Below are 17,716 nucleotides of genomic sequence, written 5' to 3'. Positions count from 1 at the left end.
TAACCATATTGGATATTTCACTCTTTCATTGCCTTTCTAAAAATTTGAGGGGTGGCCAACTTCATTCCAAGTTTGAGTTGTGGCTTCTTCATATCTACTTCCTCAATGAACTTAAGATATTATTTTCACATTCCTCATCTAATGAGTTATGTACACTATGTAAATCTTCATCCTCAGGATTATAATACCACTCTTCATCTACACCTTGATCACATGAAGGAGGTTGCCTCTTTCTTTTCTTTACAGTCCCCCTTGGTGAGAAAATATCATCATCTTCTGGCCGCTCTAAACCCTTATTCAATTAGCCAGGTTCATCATTTTCATAATCTTCATCTTTTGAACCACTATCATCATTCCCATCATCAATGAAATCAGGATCATCACTGTCTTCTTCATCTCAAGCTCTGTTATCCTTTTTCTCATCTCTGACATCATCATCTACTGCTCCTTTATCCCCATCTCCATTATGTGTTTCCTCATCGCCTACATCTTGTACTCCGGCTCCACAATCTATCTCTTCTTTACTTATATTTTCCATCTCATGCTAAGTCAGTGCCTGCTTAGCAGTAACTGGTACTCTTGGGGGTACCAAATGTTTCCCTTTTGGACTTATCACTTGTAATGGTTCCTGACCCTTCTCCACAAATAATTGAATCACATCTAAACCTTCATAATCACATATCATGGTACATACATCAACATCTTCTTCAGTTATTGTCAACCCATCATCCAAAGTTTTTCTAGGTTTCCTATACCACAAAATAGAAGTACTATAGACATCTATTTTCATCTCCCTCGTGATGGTATGAATATCAAAAAAAGACAATTTGTTAGGATCAACATCATATTTATATATTCCACTTTCCCTTGTTTATAACCAATATTAGAAGGCTTACTGCAGTACCCATTATAGTTGATCTCAAAAATCCTTTTTTTTTTTTTTTTACTTCACCGAAGAAAACAATAAAACTTCACAAGATTACATTACAAAACTCAAAGTCATTGGGACCACATAACAAAAATCATAATCCTTGGACCACACTATTTAATTAATATTTGATTATTAATTCAATTCTTCAATATTTAATTGAATCCCCTTGGGGCCACAACAAAATATACCCCACCTTCACCAAAATTCAAAAACATTACACCAATATAGGCATGGCATGCATGGAAAAATTACAAAATCTCTAACAGAAATAGAATACATGAATGGAATATATGAATACAACTATAAACATAATATATGAATAGAATACCCCATCTAAAAAGTCAACATCATAAAAAAAACCCCAAAGTTAACATCATAAAAAAATACCTGCTATTTATGAACCTCTATACCCCACCCCACCCCACCCCACCTCACCCTACTTTAACCAACATCCCAAAAAAATTAAGTAATAAAAGGCATGAATATAGAAAACTAAAGTATACAAAAAAAATATATGTGAATAAAAAAATACGCAAAGTTAACATCATGACAAAAAATACCTATTATTTATGAAGCTCTATACCCCACCATGCCTAACTTTAACCACAATCTCCAAAAATTAAAGCAATATGGGCATAACATGCATAAAACATTACAAATTTTGTAAATTGAATTCAACACACCCTTAGTTATTAATCAAAAATTAGGGAAAATCAACATCTAACGATCAAAATAAATTAGGGTAAACAACACATACCTAAACTAGTAATGGCATTCGCAATATGATAGTGAAATCGATGATGAAACCCTAGTTCAATCCAATCAACCACGATAAGAGAGAAGATAGATAGAGAAAGAGAGAGAAAAGATAAATTATGATTTCGTTTCAGATATTGCAACTTCTGTTACGTTCATCAGATATTGCACTCTGGTATGAAGTATAAGGGGTTTAAGTGTTACAAATGAAACTATAGGGGGCTCTGTGTTTTTGAGGCAAACCATAGGGGGTTAAATTATAATTTACCTTTCCATTTTACATCAAATCCATTTCTCTCTCTCTATTGGTTCTCTCTTCTCTCTTTCTCTCTCTCATCTCTCTCTATCCTCCAATCAGAACCCTAGCCACCACCATTTCCAATTGAAACCCTAGCCACCATCATCTCTCATAAGAGCTCTGACACCTCTCCGATGGGAACCCTAACCAATCATCTCTTTCTGCTCGTCATCTCTCTCTCTTTCTCTCTCTCACCGCTCCGCCTTTATCCTCCGTCAGCGATCTCCATCCTCTGCCGATCTCTCTCTTTCCCTCTCCTAAACACCACCGAGAGGTATGAATGCCTTGCATCCACAAATAGGTTTAGGTTGTTCCATGGTCATCAATGGAGGTTTGCAATACATAGAAGAAGTGCAGATCTGGACAAATAAGTTGAAGCAAATCTACGATCACCTCTACCACCATTACCTCCACCATCATCGTCGTCGTTTTCGAGGATAAGGTTAAAAAACCCAAACCCAACTCTCACCTTTCATTGATCTTGCCGTGAGGCAATTTGTGGGTCCTGCGTAATGAACATCAATGGTTGTAATGGCTTGGCTTGCCTCACCAAGATCGAATTTGGGCCGTTGGCAATCTCGATGCCGCCGTTGCCGAGATCTCTACCTCTACCTTCGTTCTTTAACAAAAAACAAGTTTCAAAAATCGCTGCCGTCGATGATTGTGCCACTAGAGATCTCCGGCGGTTCCTCTACCTCGATTAAAACCTAAAACAATGTCATTTTCATCCCAAAATCCAGATATATATATATATATATATATACGTATTTATCTTTATCTCTCTTGAGTATTGAATGACTAGGGATATGGGGAAAAAATGTTAATGTTAATGTGCTCTGCTATTGATGTTAGATATTGAAGAGAGTGATGATTGGGGATTGGAAAATGTGGGATTGACACCCTAAGGTTTTGAGGACAGAAAACCCTAGAAACCTTAAGTTCAAAAATGTTGTACAGATAAGATAGTAAAATTTATACAAATAGGAAATTAAAGCTTGTTGAAATTTAATAGATAGCACAAATTGGCCTAATTAATTTCAATAGATAGCAAAAATTTGCTTACCAAATTTCAACAGATAAATACAAATTTGAGCAAACAAATTCAAAAATAATGAACAGATAAAAAAAATTGAACAGATAGAACAAAAATAGGACAAGAATTTCAATAGATAGAATTTCATATAGATATATTTTCAACAAATAGAAAAAAAAATTCAACAGATAGAAATAAAAATTTAACAAATAGAAAAAAAAATTCAACAAATAGAAGGGTAAAATTGGAAACAAAATGTCCTTAAAAAACAAAACGTGGACTTCTCACTAATAAAAAAATATCCATTAGGCTTAATGCCTGAGATAATTGTTAAATTGAATTTTTCAACAATTTTCTCAAAAAATTATTATGTCCCTATTCAAAATGACTTAAAAATACTTCAAATTGACAACCAAAAAAAAAAAATAATACAAATCTTAGTGTTTTGATTACCCTATTTTATAATTAATCTCAATCTTTCATTCTCTATTCTCTTTTCACTTTTTGCACTTTAGATTTTCATACTCAATCCTATTTCTTTTCAATCTAACTTTCTGCCATTATATTTCATATGAAAGTCAACAATAGACAATGAAGAATAAATTTTCAAGCCGTTTATATATATATATATATATATAAAGCTTTTGGTTCATCTTTATCGTTTTTGGTCGATGAGTTTTTAAAATTTGTTTAGAAATTTAGTATGAAACAAATTATATTTATCCTAAACTTGTTTCTAAAAAAAATTTCATATATTTAGTACTGTATTTTCTAATTATGTGACATTATTCATTATTTAATATCCGAACAAATTATTTATGTTTGACAGTTTGTTTTCAAACATTTAATTATCTAATTTCTTCATATTCTAGTTCTGAACTAACCAAAAAAAGAAAAAAAAAATATTCAGTATTACATTTCTAAAAAAAATTACATATGTTCAAAAAAATTTACCCAATTTAATTTTATTCGGCAAAAAAAAAAAAAAAAAAAACCAAAATTGACATCCATTTTTGTCTTTTCCCTTATTTGCCATCTCGCCTTATCCATTGCCTCCTCGGCACCACTGCCTCAGCCACGCTCTTACTCGACACTATTGCTCCACCTCATGTGGTTCTCTCTCTCTCTCTCTCTCTCTCTCTTCTCTCTCTCTCCCTCCTTCCTTTGTTGATTTGTGTTGCTTTCTTCTTGCAACTGTATTTGTATATGATCATTTGGATTCCCAATCCTCTAAATCCAAGGCTGGTTGTAGATATGTGTTAGGGCAAATTTGATCCTGCAAGTCTCAAGTTTCTAATTGTTAGGTTTTTGAAAGTGGTTTAGGATTTCTTGCTCTTCCTTTGATTTTTTTTGTTATTATTATTATTAAAAGCACACAAGTCACTTCAATGAACTTTTTGTTATTATTATTATTTTTAAAAGCACACAACTCACTTCTATGAACTTTTGAGAAAATTTGTTTGGTTTGGAATTTTGAGATGACTTGTAATTTTTTTTTAATTGATGTATAAAATGTGAGAGGACAGAAGAAAGATAAGAGAGAAAAATTGATTAAGTAATAATAATAAAAACAAAAATAGAAAAGATGAGTTTTGAAAGTAATTTTGAATTGTGTTTTGAGAATATGATTGATTAATATGTTTCATCCAAATCATAATTTGAAAACAAAGTTGAGTTTTAAAATGTAAACCAAACGCTACCTATATTTTTCCAATGCTATTCATGTGCAAAAGTGGATGATGGTTATAACTAAATCAAACTAACCTAACCATGCTCACTCACAAATTTTCATGACTTTAGAGTAAATGGTTTAAGAGATGTGAATTTCCAAATTTTGATGATTTAACAATATATGCTAACTAGTAGTACCATAGACATTATCATATTCATAATTCTTATGCTTTAACCCATGACTCCCGTATCATAGATCCGAGTTCCAGAGATATGTTTAATTTTAGAAAATTGAGTTTTATATTTTTTGTATTTTTTTATTTTTAGAAAAAAAAATTAATTTTTAAGATTTTTTTATTTTTTAAATGCACTTAAACTTAGATTTACTTAAAAAGCATTATGCGAAAAAATCTTTAAAAAATTTATCAAATACAAAAATATAAAAATTCAATATATTTTTGCATTTTTATGTATTGATTGAATTTTTAAAATATTTTTCATAAATATTTTACTTTTTAGACGTATCTAAATTATGTGTATCTAAAAAGTAAAAAATTTACTTAAAATATTAAAAAAATTCACTAAAAATTAAAAAAATTAAAAAAACATAAAAAAATAAAAAAAATAATTTTCAAAAAATCAATCAAAACCAAACAAAGTGATTGACTTTAGTGTAAATGAAATTTTTACATAAAATTCTAATCACATCTATAGAAATTTATAGAATCACATTAAGAATAAAAGAAAATAGACGTGAAGGCTACTTTACAAATGCCTTCCTTTCTAATCTTTATTGAAAAATGAAAAACAAGGATTAATTATTATTATTATTATTTTTTTTTAATAACTGGTTGTCTAGGTTAACTTACACGCATCTCGATTAATCTTAAGAAATTAATTTCACCCTCCACTTACGGAGCCCCATTTAAAGTCGAAGTAAACATCTTATATGGACCAACCCAAAAAAATTATTGTAACTAATGAGTATTTTTTAATTATTTTATAATATTTAAGAATTAGAATAACACTACTAAAATTTCAACTTTTTGCAACAGCAAAATGCCGTCGCTATACTCCTAATGCCGTCACAAAAAACTTTTTGCGACGGCAAGAGGGGGATTGCAACTGGAGGCGGTGCAAAAGAGTTTTTGCGATGGCATTTTTGCCTTTTGCAACGGCACTTTGTAGTTGCTAATAATGTTTGAAATTTCTTGACTTTTTGCGATGACACTATTTTACCGTCGCTAAAAATGTTATTTGAGACGGCAAAAAATATCGTCGCTAATAGTCTTTTTTTTTTTGCAACAGCAGAACACTGTTTTTGCAACGGTGTGGTGCCGTCGCAAAAAAGTATTAAAAATATTAAAATTTTTATTTTTGCAACAGTGTACTGCCGTCGCAAAAAATAATAAAATTTCTATTTTTTGCAACAGTTTAGTGCCGTCGCAAAAAATAAAACCTATAACAAAATAAATAAAAATATTAAAATTTTTTATTTTTTGCGACGGTGTAATGCTGTCACAAAAAAGAAAAAAACATCCTACGATAAAATTATTTAAAATATTAAAATTTCTCCATAATAATTACATAATAATATAAAAAATCCTGTATAAAAATAACAATTTCTCCTTAATAAAATATTCTTCCATTCATAATTACACATCAACAAAATTATCCCACTACATAATGTTTCATAATACATATATAATGTTTAAATACATGATTTTGTTCATAATTCAAAATAACATAAACCAAAATTAAATGTTTTTCTCATCATTCTTCGTAGATAATAAAAACAAAAGTTAGCCACATTCTCCACAGCCATGCATTCCATAAAAAGCAAACTCCTATATGGGAAATATCTGAAAAATAAAAATAAAAATAATTAATGACAATATAATTATGTGTTAATGTAAAAAAAAAACATAAAAATTCAACTACTATAGCATCAAATACCACATTTTTTTTTAGTCATCAAATCCCACATGGATAATTAAACATCTCAATCAAATAGTTCTTAAAAACATAGTTCTTTCAGAAGGCTATATCACATTTTTTTAGATAACAACAGCGAAAAAAAGAGAAAATACCATGGAAACAGATATCTCTCCACCAAATATAAATTTGACAAGTATCTATCTTTGCTTTCAATGTGAAATATAAATTTGACTTTTCTAAGACAGAATGAGCAACAAAGGAAGAGAAAAATACAAACTACCTCTTTGAGGTGCCATTCCCAAATGTGATTGAAGGAGATGATATAATAAAGCAAATATATTGTCTTTATCAGACAAATAATAAGAATCATAATAATGAAAAGACACATGCAGATAGTTGGAGTAAATGGAACACCCAAGTGTGAATATCATTGATACCCCTAGTATCATAAAGTTCACGGGTATTAGTACATGGAGAATTTGAACAAAAGAAGGGTACTTTGCAACTACTTATAGTCCGAAAAATTTGAAGCTTTTTTATGGCATGTTTTGAGAGATAAGATTTAAAGATACAAAAAGGTTATCCATGCATGACTAAATCATGTAAATTAAGTCACAATCTGGGTTAAAATACACAACATAACATAACACAAGAACTCCACAATTAAGCAAATCAGAAACAACATGGCAGAGTAAATACAACTGCACAAAATTATCAATATATAAATATGCATTTACACAATTAAGCAAACCACATGCAACTACCAACTCAATAACTTCCATGGGGAAAGGGCAATTGGACTCACGAAGAAAAACCAATACTAGTATTTCAAAACAACTACTACAACAAAAATGTCATAGAAAGAACAGAAATGTCAATAACCCCATCTCGATCAACCATTATCCACAGTTACAAATATAATAACATGTGAATTAATATTAGACAAGGAACATATGAACAGACAAACATACTAAAGTAATACAAGATCATTGAATTCTTAACAACATTATTTTCTTTAAAAAATTCTGTAGAAGCAAGTCCGCCACAAAAAATTGAAGAAACGAACTATCGATCATGATTAATGACAGATTGCAGCTTTCAGTGAAACATGAACTATGATTATACTAAAATTATTCTCGAGAATCGTAAGATTTTGATAACAAAGATTGGGGTATAAATGAAAGAAGTTGGGGTACAAATGAAAGACCATCAAAATCTGTTTACGAGAATACAAGTTTAAAAGAACTTCTTGTCACATCATATTTCCTAGTTTATGGTTACTAATATGCTTATCAAAAAATATTTAAAAAAAAAAGAGTTCATGATTATTAATGTGTACCTGAAGATTTAGTTTCTGAAGGTTATGCATTGAGTCAAGTTCAAGACAACCCAGCGATGATAACCTATTATTTGACAGGTCCAAGTCTCCAATCTTTGCAGGGATGACAAACCAGAAGGTAGTTCCACCAATTTATTATTAGTGACTTTCAATGATATCAAGGCATTTAAATAAGTTATCTCAGTTGGCAAACTCCTCATCTTATTGAATGAAAGATCTAGATACTCTAATTTTTTAAGGCAGCCAATTTCTAGAGGAAGGTATCTGCAGGAAAAACAACAAACAGAACATCACAACTTTCTCCAAGACTCAAAACATTAACATATAGGAAAAAAGATTAGAAAATGATCAGAAATATAGGGGATTAGGAACACCAATAAGAAAGCTCGAGTTCTTTGGATAGAGAAAAAGTACATTAGTTCCAATATATAAGAACAAAAATTAAATTCAAAATTGCACTAATTATCATCATATTAAACTTACGAGTCATACAACAAAACTTTGACACAGAGTGATTGTGTAGAGATTAAAACATGTGACAGCAGTTTTTAAAATACTATAAAATTTTTTTTTTTTGGGGGGGGGGGGGGGGGGGGGGAAGGGATAACTAACAAAGATCTTCATATGGTGTTTACTGACTTAGAAAAGCATATGATTGTATTTCTAAAGAGATAATGTGAGTTTTGGGTTAGTGACAACAAAAGGAGTAAAATTTTAAGCTTGAATTGTGGACAAATATTTACAATATAAAGAGTTTAGGTTAAGTTGAATGAGAGGGAATACATGACAATGTAATGTTAGAAAAACTACAAATAGGGATGAAGAAGGTAAGTAAAATTTTATGGGCATGAGATACATAAGAGTGATTATTTTTTATAGCTTGGGTTAATTATTATTCATAAAAATGAAAAGATTGAGGAGGACGTGTCTCACAAAATTAGAGAAGGATGGATCAAATGGAGTAGTGCATTAGGAGCATTGTGTGCTCATAGGATTTCTAGTAAGATGAAGGGAAAAAATCATGACTTCTTTTTCGCAGATAAAAAATTGAAATTTATGCAGTCGTCATAAGAGTTGCTATGATGTATGGTATAGAATGCTAGGCAACCAAGAAAAAAACATGTTATGGAAATGAGTATAGCTATAATGAGAATGTTGAGATGGATATGGCAAGGTTATAAGAAAAGATAAAATATGAAATGAATTCAATAGGAAGAAGTTAAAAGTGACTCCAATTGAAGACAAGAAAAAGTCATATAAGATGGTACAGCCATGTGCACTACTACCAAATTAATCATAAAAAAAAAATTGCACTACTACTATAACTGTGTGACTAATTTTAGATAACAATAATCCTGCAGATTGAGTCAAGCCTTTCAACATTAATATGCAATACATTATTAGTGCAATTGGGTGCCAAGAAAAACCATCATAACTTTCAAGAAATTAGATATAAGTTTGTATCAAGTTATTGGAAGAATTTAGGAAATTTTCAAGAAACTGATTTCTAGTCTGCCAATGAGAAAGTAACTGGTCCTTTGTCTATATATGACATAGGATAGGTAAAGATTTAAAAAGAACAGTAACCTGATAGAGAAGTGACAAACAGAGAGCTTTGTCAAGCACTTGAGCCCAGCAATCTCACTCAACAAAGGAAATGCCGAAGGCCTTGGAGGCACCTTGCAAAGCTCAAGCTCCTTCAAAGCCATTAACTTGTGCAAAGGCAAACCCGTCAAACTCGGTGCAGTTATCTTCAACTGCAAGCATTCCAGCTCAACCAAGTTCCTAAACTCCACGGGAAAAATATTAACCTCATTCCCGAAGAACTTCAAAGTCTTCAACTTTCTCAAACCACCGAACCACCTAGGAATCAAATTGAACACATTCTTATACATATACAACCCCTCAACCGAACCCTCCGACTCGTTTGGTACCGCAAAATCCAAACTTTTTCCAGAAACATCAAGAACAGAGCCGCAATCAGCATCATCTCCACTCAATTTGGTCTCCAAAACTTGCGATTTTTCAGATTTCTCGGCTTCTTTCGAGGGATCCTCTTCTGTAACTACAGGTTCGTCCGAATCGGTGACCTGTATTTGCTTAAAACACTATAAACAATAGATAAATATTTTGAGAAATTTGAAAGGAATTTGGAGATTTGGGTTAGGGTTTAGAAGTAGAGAAGATTGAGTGGGAGATCAATGGAGAAAAGAGAGACGACAAGAGAAAGAGAAGAATCGCTGCAGCGATGATTAGGGATTAGGGATTTTTGGGCTTGAGATTGGGGATTTTTTGTTTGGAGGGGGGGGGGGGTCGAGCGGGAATGGAAAAGAAAAAGGCGGGAATAAAAAATAAAATATATATATATATATTTTTTGGTCAGAAATGAAATTTAAATAACAAAATAATGTCGTTTAACTTTTTTTCTTTTCTTTTTTTTGCGATGGGGGTAGCCGTCGTCAAAAAAAATTATTTTTTGTTAAAATATATATATTTTTATAGTTAATGAAATTTTTTAAAAAAAAATTTTTTTTTTTAGTTACTAAGATTGAAAATTTATTTGTTTCATTTTTATTTTAATGAAAAAAAATATTATTATTTTTTATTTGGTAGAAGTAGGGGTAATATTTTAATAAAAAATATTTTCCACTAAAATAAAAGTTAATTTTCTGTGGTCAATGAAAAATATTTTTCTGCCGCCCATTTTTTTTGGTTATTAAAAATCATGAACTAATTTTTTGTGGTAGAGGAGAGGGAGCGACAGTAGTGGTGAAGGTGGTGGTGGTGGTGGTGGCGAAGGAGATTAGTAGTAAAGTTGTGGTAGTGGTAGAGTAGATGGAGTGACAGGGCTGAAGAAGAGGTAATGGTAGTAGTAGTGGCAGTAGTGGTAGTGGTGGTAGTGGAGTGGTGGCAATGGTAGTAGTAATGGTAGTCGTAGAGGTGAAGTGGCAACAGTGGTAGTAATGGTGGTAGTGGAATAGCGTTTGCAGTAGTGGTGAAGGTGGTAAAGGAGATGGGTGGTGAGAGAGAGAGAGATGAGTGAGAGACAGATAGAGGGGAGAGAGAGAGACAGAGACAGAGTGATGAGCGAGAGAGAAACAAAGTGGTCGCTAAAAGTGCATTTTCTTGTAGTGGATAGATAAATCGAGAGGGAGCTCAGTAAATAGACAAGATGGAAGGGAGAGAGTGAGCAACGCGAACATAGTGAGGAGGAGAGAGAGAGAGAGAGAGAGAGAGAAAGAGACAAAAAGATAAAGAGATAGAGAGTGAGAGATAGAAAAAGAGACAGGGAGATAAGAGAGATGAACGAGAGAGATAAAGAGAGAGAGATAGAGAGAGAGACAAAAAGATAAAGAGATAGAGAATGAGAGACAGAAAAAGAGACAAAGCGAGAAGAGAGATGAACGAGAGACAGAGAGAGAGATAGAGAGAAGAGAGATGAGAGAGAAAGACATAGAAAGAAAAGAGATGAACGAGAGAGACAGAGAGAGAGATAGAGAGAAGAGAGATGAGCGAGAGAGATAGAGAGAGATGGAAGATGAGAGAGATAAAGAGAAGAGAGATGAACGAAAGAGACAGGGAGAGAAAAGAGATGAGAGAAGAGATAGATGAGTGAGAGACATAGAGAGATAGAGACAGATAGACAGATAGACAGAGAGAGAAGAGTGATGAGTGAGAGAGAGAAAGAGAAAGAGATGAGAGAGAGGAAGATGAAAAAATAAGTGAAAAGATATAGACAAAGAGAGAGAGAAAAAAAGAGCGAAAAGAGATAAACAAGAGAGAGACAGAGAGAGATGAGCGAGAGAGATAAAGAGAAGAGAGATGGATGAGAGACACAGAGAGAAAGAAAGAGAGAGACAGACAGACAGAGAAGAGTGATGAGTGAGAGAGAGAAAAAGAAGAGAGACAGAGAGAGAGACACAGAGAGAAAGAGAGAGATAGGCAGACAGAGAAGAATGGTGAGTGAGAGAGAGAGAGAAGAGAGACAGAGAGATAGGAAGATGAAAAAATTGGTGAAAAGAGAAATGTTCAAAAGAGTAAGATGACGTCTTTTTTTTTTTGTTTTTTTTTTGTGACAAAAAAAATATCGTTGCATTTATTTAAACCATTTTGTGACTATATATATATGAAACCGTCTCAAAGCTACAATATATATATATATATATATTTTTTTTACTTTTTTTTTTGTGTGCAACGGTACCTATTACGATCGCAAAAAACTCTTCTTTTTTCTTTTTTTGCGACTGCAGCTGGTACCGTCGCAAAAACTCTATTTTTTTGCGACAGCAATTTCTGCCATCGCAAATACTCTATTTTTTCGCGACAGCATTTTATGCCGTCGCAAATACTCTATTTTTTGCGACGGCAAGTTGTGTCGTCTCAAAAAATCACATTTTTTTTTGCGACGACAAGTTGTGCCGTCTCAAAAGGTCACATTTTTTGCGACGGCAAGCTGTGCTGTCTCAAAAAGTCACATATTTCGGCGACGGCAAGTTGTGCCGTCTCAAAAGGTCACATTTTTTGCGACGGCAAGCTGTGCCGTCTTAAAAAATCACATTTTTTGTCGACGACAAGTTGTGCCGTCTCAATAGGTCACATTTTTTACGACGACAAGCTATGCTGTCTCAAAAAATCACATTTTTTGGCGACGGCAAGCTGTGCCATCTCAAAAAGTCATTTTTTGGCGACGGCAATCTATGCCGTCGCAAAACGTTCCGTCTTTTAAGCCCACTTTTCTTGTAGTATAAGAAATATTTAAATATAATAATTCGATCAGGTTAAAATTAGGGTATCCATAGAAAGAAAATTGGCCTAAAGTAAAAAATACTTTGGGTAAGTACTTATAAACTCTAAACATTTGTCTTATTCTGCACCATTTTTCCTACAACAAATGTCTATCAAACGCATCAAATGTCAATATGTCTACAGGTAGCGGGTCTCCTCGGGTCCTTAATCCGGATGGGAAGACGTTCTTTGGGTATGTGGAATTTATTGCGGATCCTATTTTAATAATTTGAATTATTCATTTTATCAAATACTTCGTATATTTTTTTACATAAAAAATTAGGTCGATCCAATAATTATAATTTATTCAATTCATTGTCTATTTTTTTAATGACAAACGCAATAAATTAAATAAATTACAATAATTGTATCGACTTAATTTTTTTTGTGATTAATATATATGAAATATCCAACAAAATAAATACTTCAAATAATTAAAATAAGCCCATAATGGATCTACAAGCCCAAACATCTCCCTCAGGGAGTGTCTGTCTATGATATATGGGAAATTCTATTTACACCAAAAAAATCATTAAGTACTCCAAATTTCTAAGCACACCCTATTTAATTATTTGAAACTTTATTTTACTCTCATTATACCCTATTATTTTTCCCAAATTACCCTCAAGGTAAACCCAAATAATAATTAATAAACAAACTAAAAAAACTAAATTATTTTGAATCTTTTCAATATAGAAAATAATTCTCAAATACAAAAAAGAAAAAAAAACTTATAAGCACATAAAGCATTATAAATACAGAAAAAACCAAACTTTTACATAAGTATTATAAAACTTTTCAATACAGGAAAAAAAATTACATTATAAATTATCCACAAGAATGGTCGTGGAAAAGTAAAAACCAAACTTATAAGCACATAAACATCAGACACTAACAAGTAGTTCTCAAATAATGTACTATTTAAGTGACAAAATAAGAATAACTCCAATAATATGTTATTGTTAATTTAATTATTGGGCCCTTTAATTTTTGTCAAAAAACAATATAGAAAATAATTGATGGTGCTCTACAAAAATTGTGAAACCCTTTTATATGAATACTTACCTCCTTTTTGATGGGCTGCTTCAAAAAATTATTTTGATTATTACTCTCATCCATTATTTGATTTTGTTTAAACTTTCTTCTAGGGTTTAGGGTTTCAAAATAATAAAAAAACAAAGATGATGATAATGGTGAGTTTTGGTAGGGTGGATTGGAGTTTTGGAGGGAGGATGAAGAAGAAGAAGAAGAAGAAGAAGAAATAACTTTGATCTTTTGAGAAAAAAGATACAGAGATTTGAATAGGAATAACTAATTGCGGTGTACCATGAGAAAGAAAAAAATTATTTTGGGATTTAATATGTGTTGTCCTTATTAACAAATTCATATTAAGATATATTAGAAATTAAAGTTTATAAATTTAACTTAGACGTATTGAGACATATTTTGGGTTCGAACAATTTGATACAATTTGTATATGTCTTACTATTGTAGGAGCCGGTGGGTGGACAGCCTCTAGGTTGCAATATTTAGATTGCAATATGCATTCACAAAAAAAAAAAAAAAAAAAAAAAAAAAAGGTTGCAAAATGTCATTCCTCTTCTTGTAGGACCCTGTGGTGGACTGCGTTGCCCATGGTGGACCTACAAGCCCAACATGTATCAAATTGTATTATAAACAAGAAAGGCAATCCAGAGTAATACAAATTGTATCAAATTGTATTATAGATAGGTAAGACAAATTGTATCAAACTGTACGCATCATATAAGGAATGTTTGGAAATTGGCTAGTTTAGTAGGCTATTTTAGTTTTTGATTATTTTAGTATGTTAAAATAGTTGTACTTAGGAAAAGTGTCAGATTTTTTTTGTAATAGGATGTGATGTTTGTAAAGAAAAAAAAAAGTGAAATGATTATGGTTAGTAATATAGTTAATTTTCTAACATGTAACGCTTTAGTAATATAGTTATATTTGTTAGGAAAAAAACTGTAAAATTATGTATTGTTCTTCTATCAACTTATGTTCAATACATATATGCATACCTGTTATACAAACAAGCGTCCAAAATGAACACTTTTAATAACAAATCAAGACTTTGCAAAACACTTCAATCACAACAATAATTATACTTTTTTTCACTTTCACAGAAAAAATCACATTATTGATGGAAAGTAGATTTTGAAATTTATAACAATATGATATTGTCTCAAACTCTTACTCATCAAAACATTTTTATTACAATGAGTTATAATAGTAAATAAGAAGAAAAATAAGAAGATCGTGAAACAAAAACTATAGAAGATCTATTGCAACATACTCTTCAAGTAAAGTTAGACAAGTTAAAACAAGAATTGTCCTATCTATTATGAAATTCAAGAAAAACAATGTACCTAATGCACATATTTTAGTCAAATTACAAGGAAAAAAATTAAATGATACCCAAATATTATCGCAGCAACTTAATGATGTAGAAAATAAGTACATTAAATAAAAAGTTTCGATCAATTTTTGTCATATGTTGATTACTAACAGAGAACGTAATAACTTATGTAACTAGACAATTTCATGAAAATGACTTTGCAAACACTTATAAGTTTGGATCTATAAACATCATGAAAACAATTATGAAATTTCTAGATCGGTCGAAATATTAAGGTACAATATCATTCCATTTTCTTAAAAAAAATATTCTACATTTTCTACATAAATGAAAATATACTAATGACTATTGTTACATTTTATCATGCAAGATATTCGTGACATAAGAAACGAGACTCAACAACTCTTGATGTATAAAAATATATTACATATTGATATTAATGTGTTGTTACACCAATTATATGTAATAATGGGTTCAATGAACACTTCCTCAATTTGTGTGTGCGTGTGTACGATGGCCACTATAGTCTACATCTCAGTGGAAAATGTCATAAACCCCTAAAAACACTTCTTCAATATAATTCATAATAATATGATATGATAGGTATCAATTTTTAATTTGTTACACAATCATATAATGCCCAACTCCCCCACTACATCATTATATAGGTAATTTTGTGGGTCTAAATAGTAGATCTCTAGCATTTTTCATATGTTAATACGTCTCAGTCTCAGACCCAGTCCCAGTCCTGGTCTGGATCCCAATAATCTGAACTGGAAGAAACATGTATACATGTTGAGCAGTGCAATTCTAATCCTTTGGAAAACCCATTAGAAAATCCATTGGCTGCACACAAGAAGAAACTCCCATGCCACAACCATAACAGAGAAAATGAGCCAAATGATGTAAAGAAGACAACTGAGCCCATTTGGAATGAAGACAAAGATAAGGGAGACTAGAGAAATAACTCCCGAGACCATAATAACATGGCCGAAGATTTAAGAATAGTTTGAACAAAACTGAGCATGTCTGAACAGAGCTGCCAAGCCATAAATACATATTGCTACCACAAAAATTCCCATGCTGATAAGATGAGTTTGAAAGGGGGAGTCATCTCCATGTTGATGCATCAGTTGGATATGGCCATTTAGCAATGTAACAAAGGAGAAGTATACAACATGAAATTCTAGTGTGATGTATGAAGAGAGATTCCTCGCCCTTGCAACAATTAAAAATTAAAAAATAAAATAAAATAAAATGGATTAGATTTCAATGTTAAAAATTATAGTTCCTCAAATATAATTGAACTAAAGTGATTGAATATAATAGGGTGTCAACTACAATTCTACCAATATGTAACGCCCCCAAAATAAATAATAAATCCAACTCTTAAGCGGAAGAATAACAAAATTGAAATACTTTCATTCAACAGAGTTCATTTACAAGAGATAATACATGCAATATATATTCATAAATGCATATCCAGAATCTATAGCATGTAATACCAGTCAATAGTCAGCAAAATAAATGTCCTACGGGCTTACACCTTTCCAAGATATTGCTTGGTTACAATAAAAGAGAGTGCTATAAACTCTGTACATATAAAGCCTTTGGTTCGAATAAACATTATGTACAAACAACAAAATAGAGCATCCAGCTCCTAGGTCCTCCCAAGCTACATCCTTGGAGGAAGCATGTCACCGGTACCTGAAAATGGTTTCCCCAAGTAGGGTGAGCCAAAACCCAGTAGAAACAATCTAACACAGTATATGGGAATTAACGAGATATAAGTATGATGCACATTTTCATTGTCCAACAACAAAATCTTTATAACTATCTCTAGTACCATGGTATGCCAAACTTACATTTCATTCCACTCGTTTTAGTCCGATATATGTTATCAACTCAACAGAGGATACACCTTACAGGTTTCTAACAAATTAGAATCATCACATAACAGACTCACTTCTATTTGCCATTTTACGGAAATTTCGTCCGCAGGAATTGGCACCCATGTATACAAATGGGTTTCAGGACTTTCACCCTGGACACACAGGCCAATTTAGTTCAATGGAGTCTATCCCCTTTCTTCTCCCCAAAACATGGAGTACATCCCCTTTCTCCTCCCAAATATCATACATATACAATGTATATCATTCATAATCATATTCAATGATAATGATTAAAGTATTGGTTTCAATTTGCCTAATCCACATACAATGTCTACCACAATCATGACTATCATCTACCGATAGCCCAAAACAGTTATCTCTAAACAGATATACAATCTTTATAACAGATAATTCATCAAATTTCCATAGGTGAGTGATTAAACAAAATCCAACAACACCATTCATGTATACATCCTTCCAATTTCACATTCCCCATGCTAATTTCATGATTTGTACAAAATAATTATCCAAGACATTTTAAGGAAAACTCCTTATTTTCCAAATATCAACCCAAAGGTCAAAACCAACTATTTGACACACGATAACCTCATATCCAAACTCCATAATCATTTATACAACACTCACATAGAAACCCCTCTTTTCAAACTTGAACCCAAACCCTAGGTTAGCTCA

The 17,716-nt window shown here is 31.8% G+C and overlaps 1 protein-coding gene across 1 annotated transcript; it reads right to left on the bottom strand.

The window, feature by feature from the left end:
* Positions 1-6,417: 6,417 nt before the first annotated feature.
* Positions 6,418-17,110, bottom strand: LOC145791631 (uncharacterized). The gene is made up of 5 exons (XM_082872012.1): positions 17,098-17,110; positions 15,868-15,977; positions 9,554-10,074; positions 7,967-8,230; positions 6,418-6,551 (listed from the first exon to the last, which is right to left on the bottom strand). The coding sequence occupies exons 1-4, from the start codon at positions 17,108-17,110 to the stop codon at positions 7,975-7,977; spliced, it is 900 nt and encodes a 299-aa protein (XP_082728138.1). The 3' UTR covers positions 6,418-6,551; positions 7,967-7,974.
* Between the last annotated feature and the right edge of the window lie 606 nt (positions 17,111-17,716).

This window comes from Camellia sinensis, chromosome 5, assembly GCF_055761805.1.
Source record: "Camellia sinensis isolate YWXY chromosome 5, ASM5576180v1, whole genome shotgun sequence".
Lineage (NCBI taxonomy): Eukaryota > Viridiplantae > Streptophyta > Magnoliopsida > Ericales > Theaceae > Camellia > Camellia sinensis.
Note: the sequence above shows the minus strand (reverse complement) of the source record. Positions and strands in the feature narration are given on the sequence as shown.

Excerpts from the sequence above, each read along its gene's own strand:
- LOC145791631 (XM_082872012.1), bottom strand. Across the intron at positions 10,075-15,867 it reads CAGACCAGGACTGGGACTGG|TGTTTTAAGCAAATACAGGT; the intron begins GTCTGAGACTGA and ends TATTGTTTATAG. Across the intron at positions 8,231-9,553 it reads GTTTGTCACTTCTCTATCAG|ATACCTTCCTCTAGAAATTG; the intron begins GTTACTGTTCTT and ends TTTTTCCTGCAG.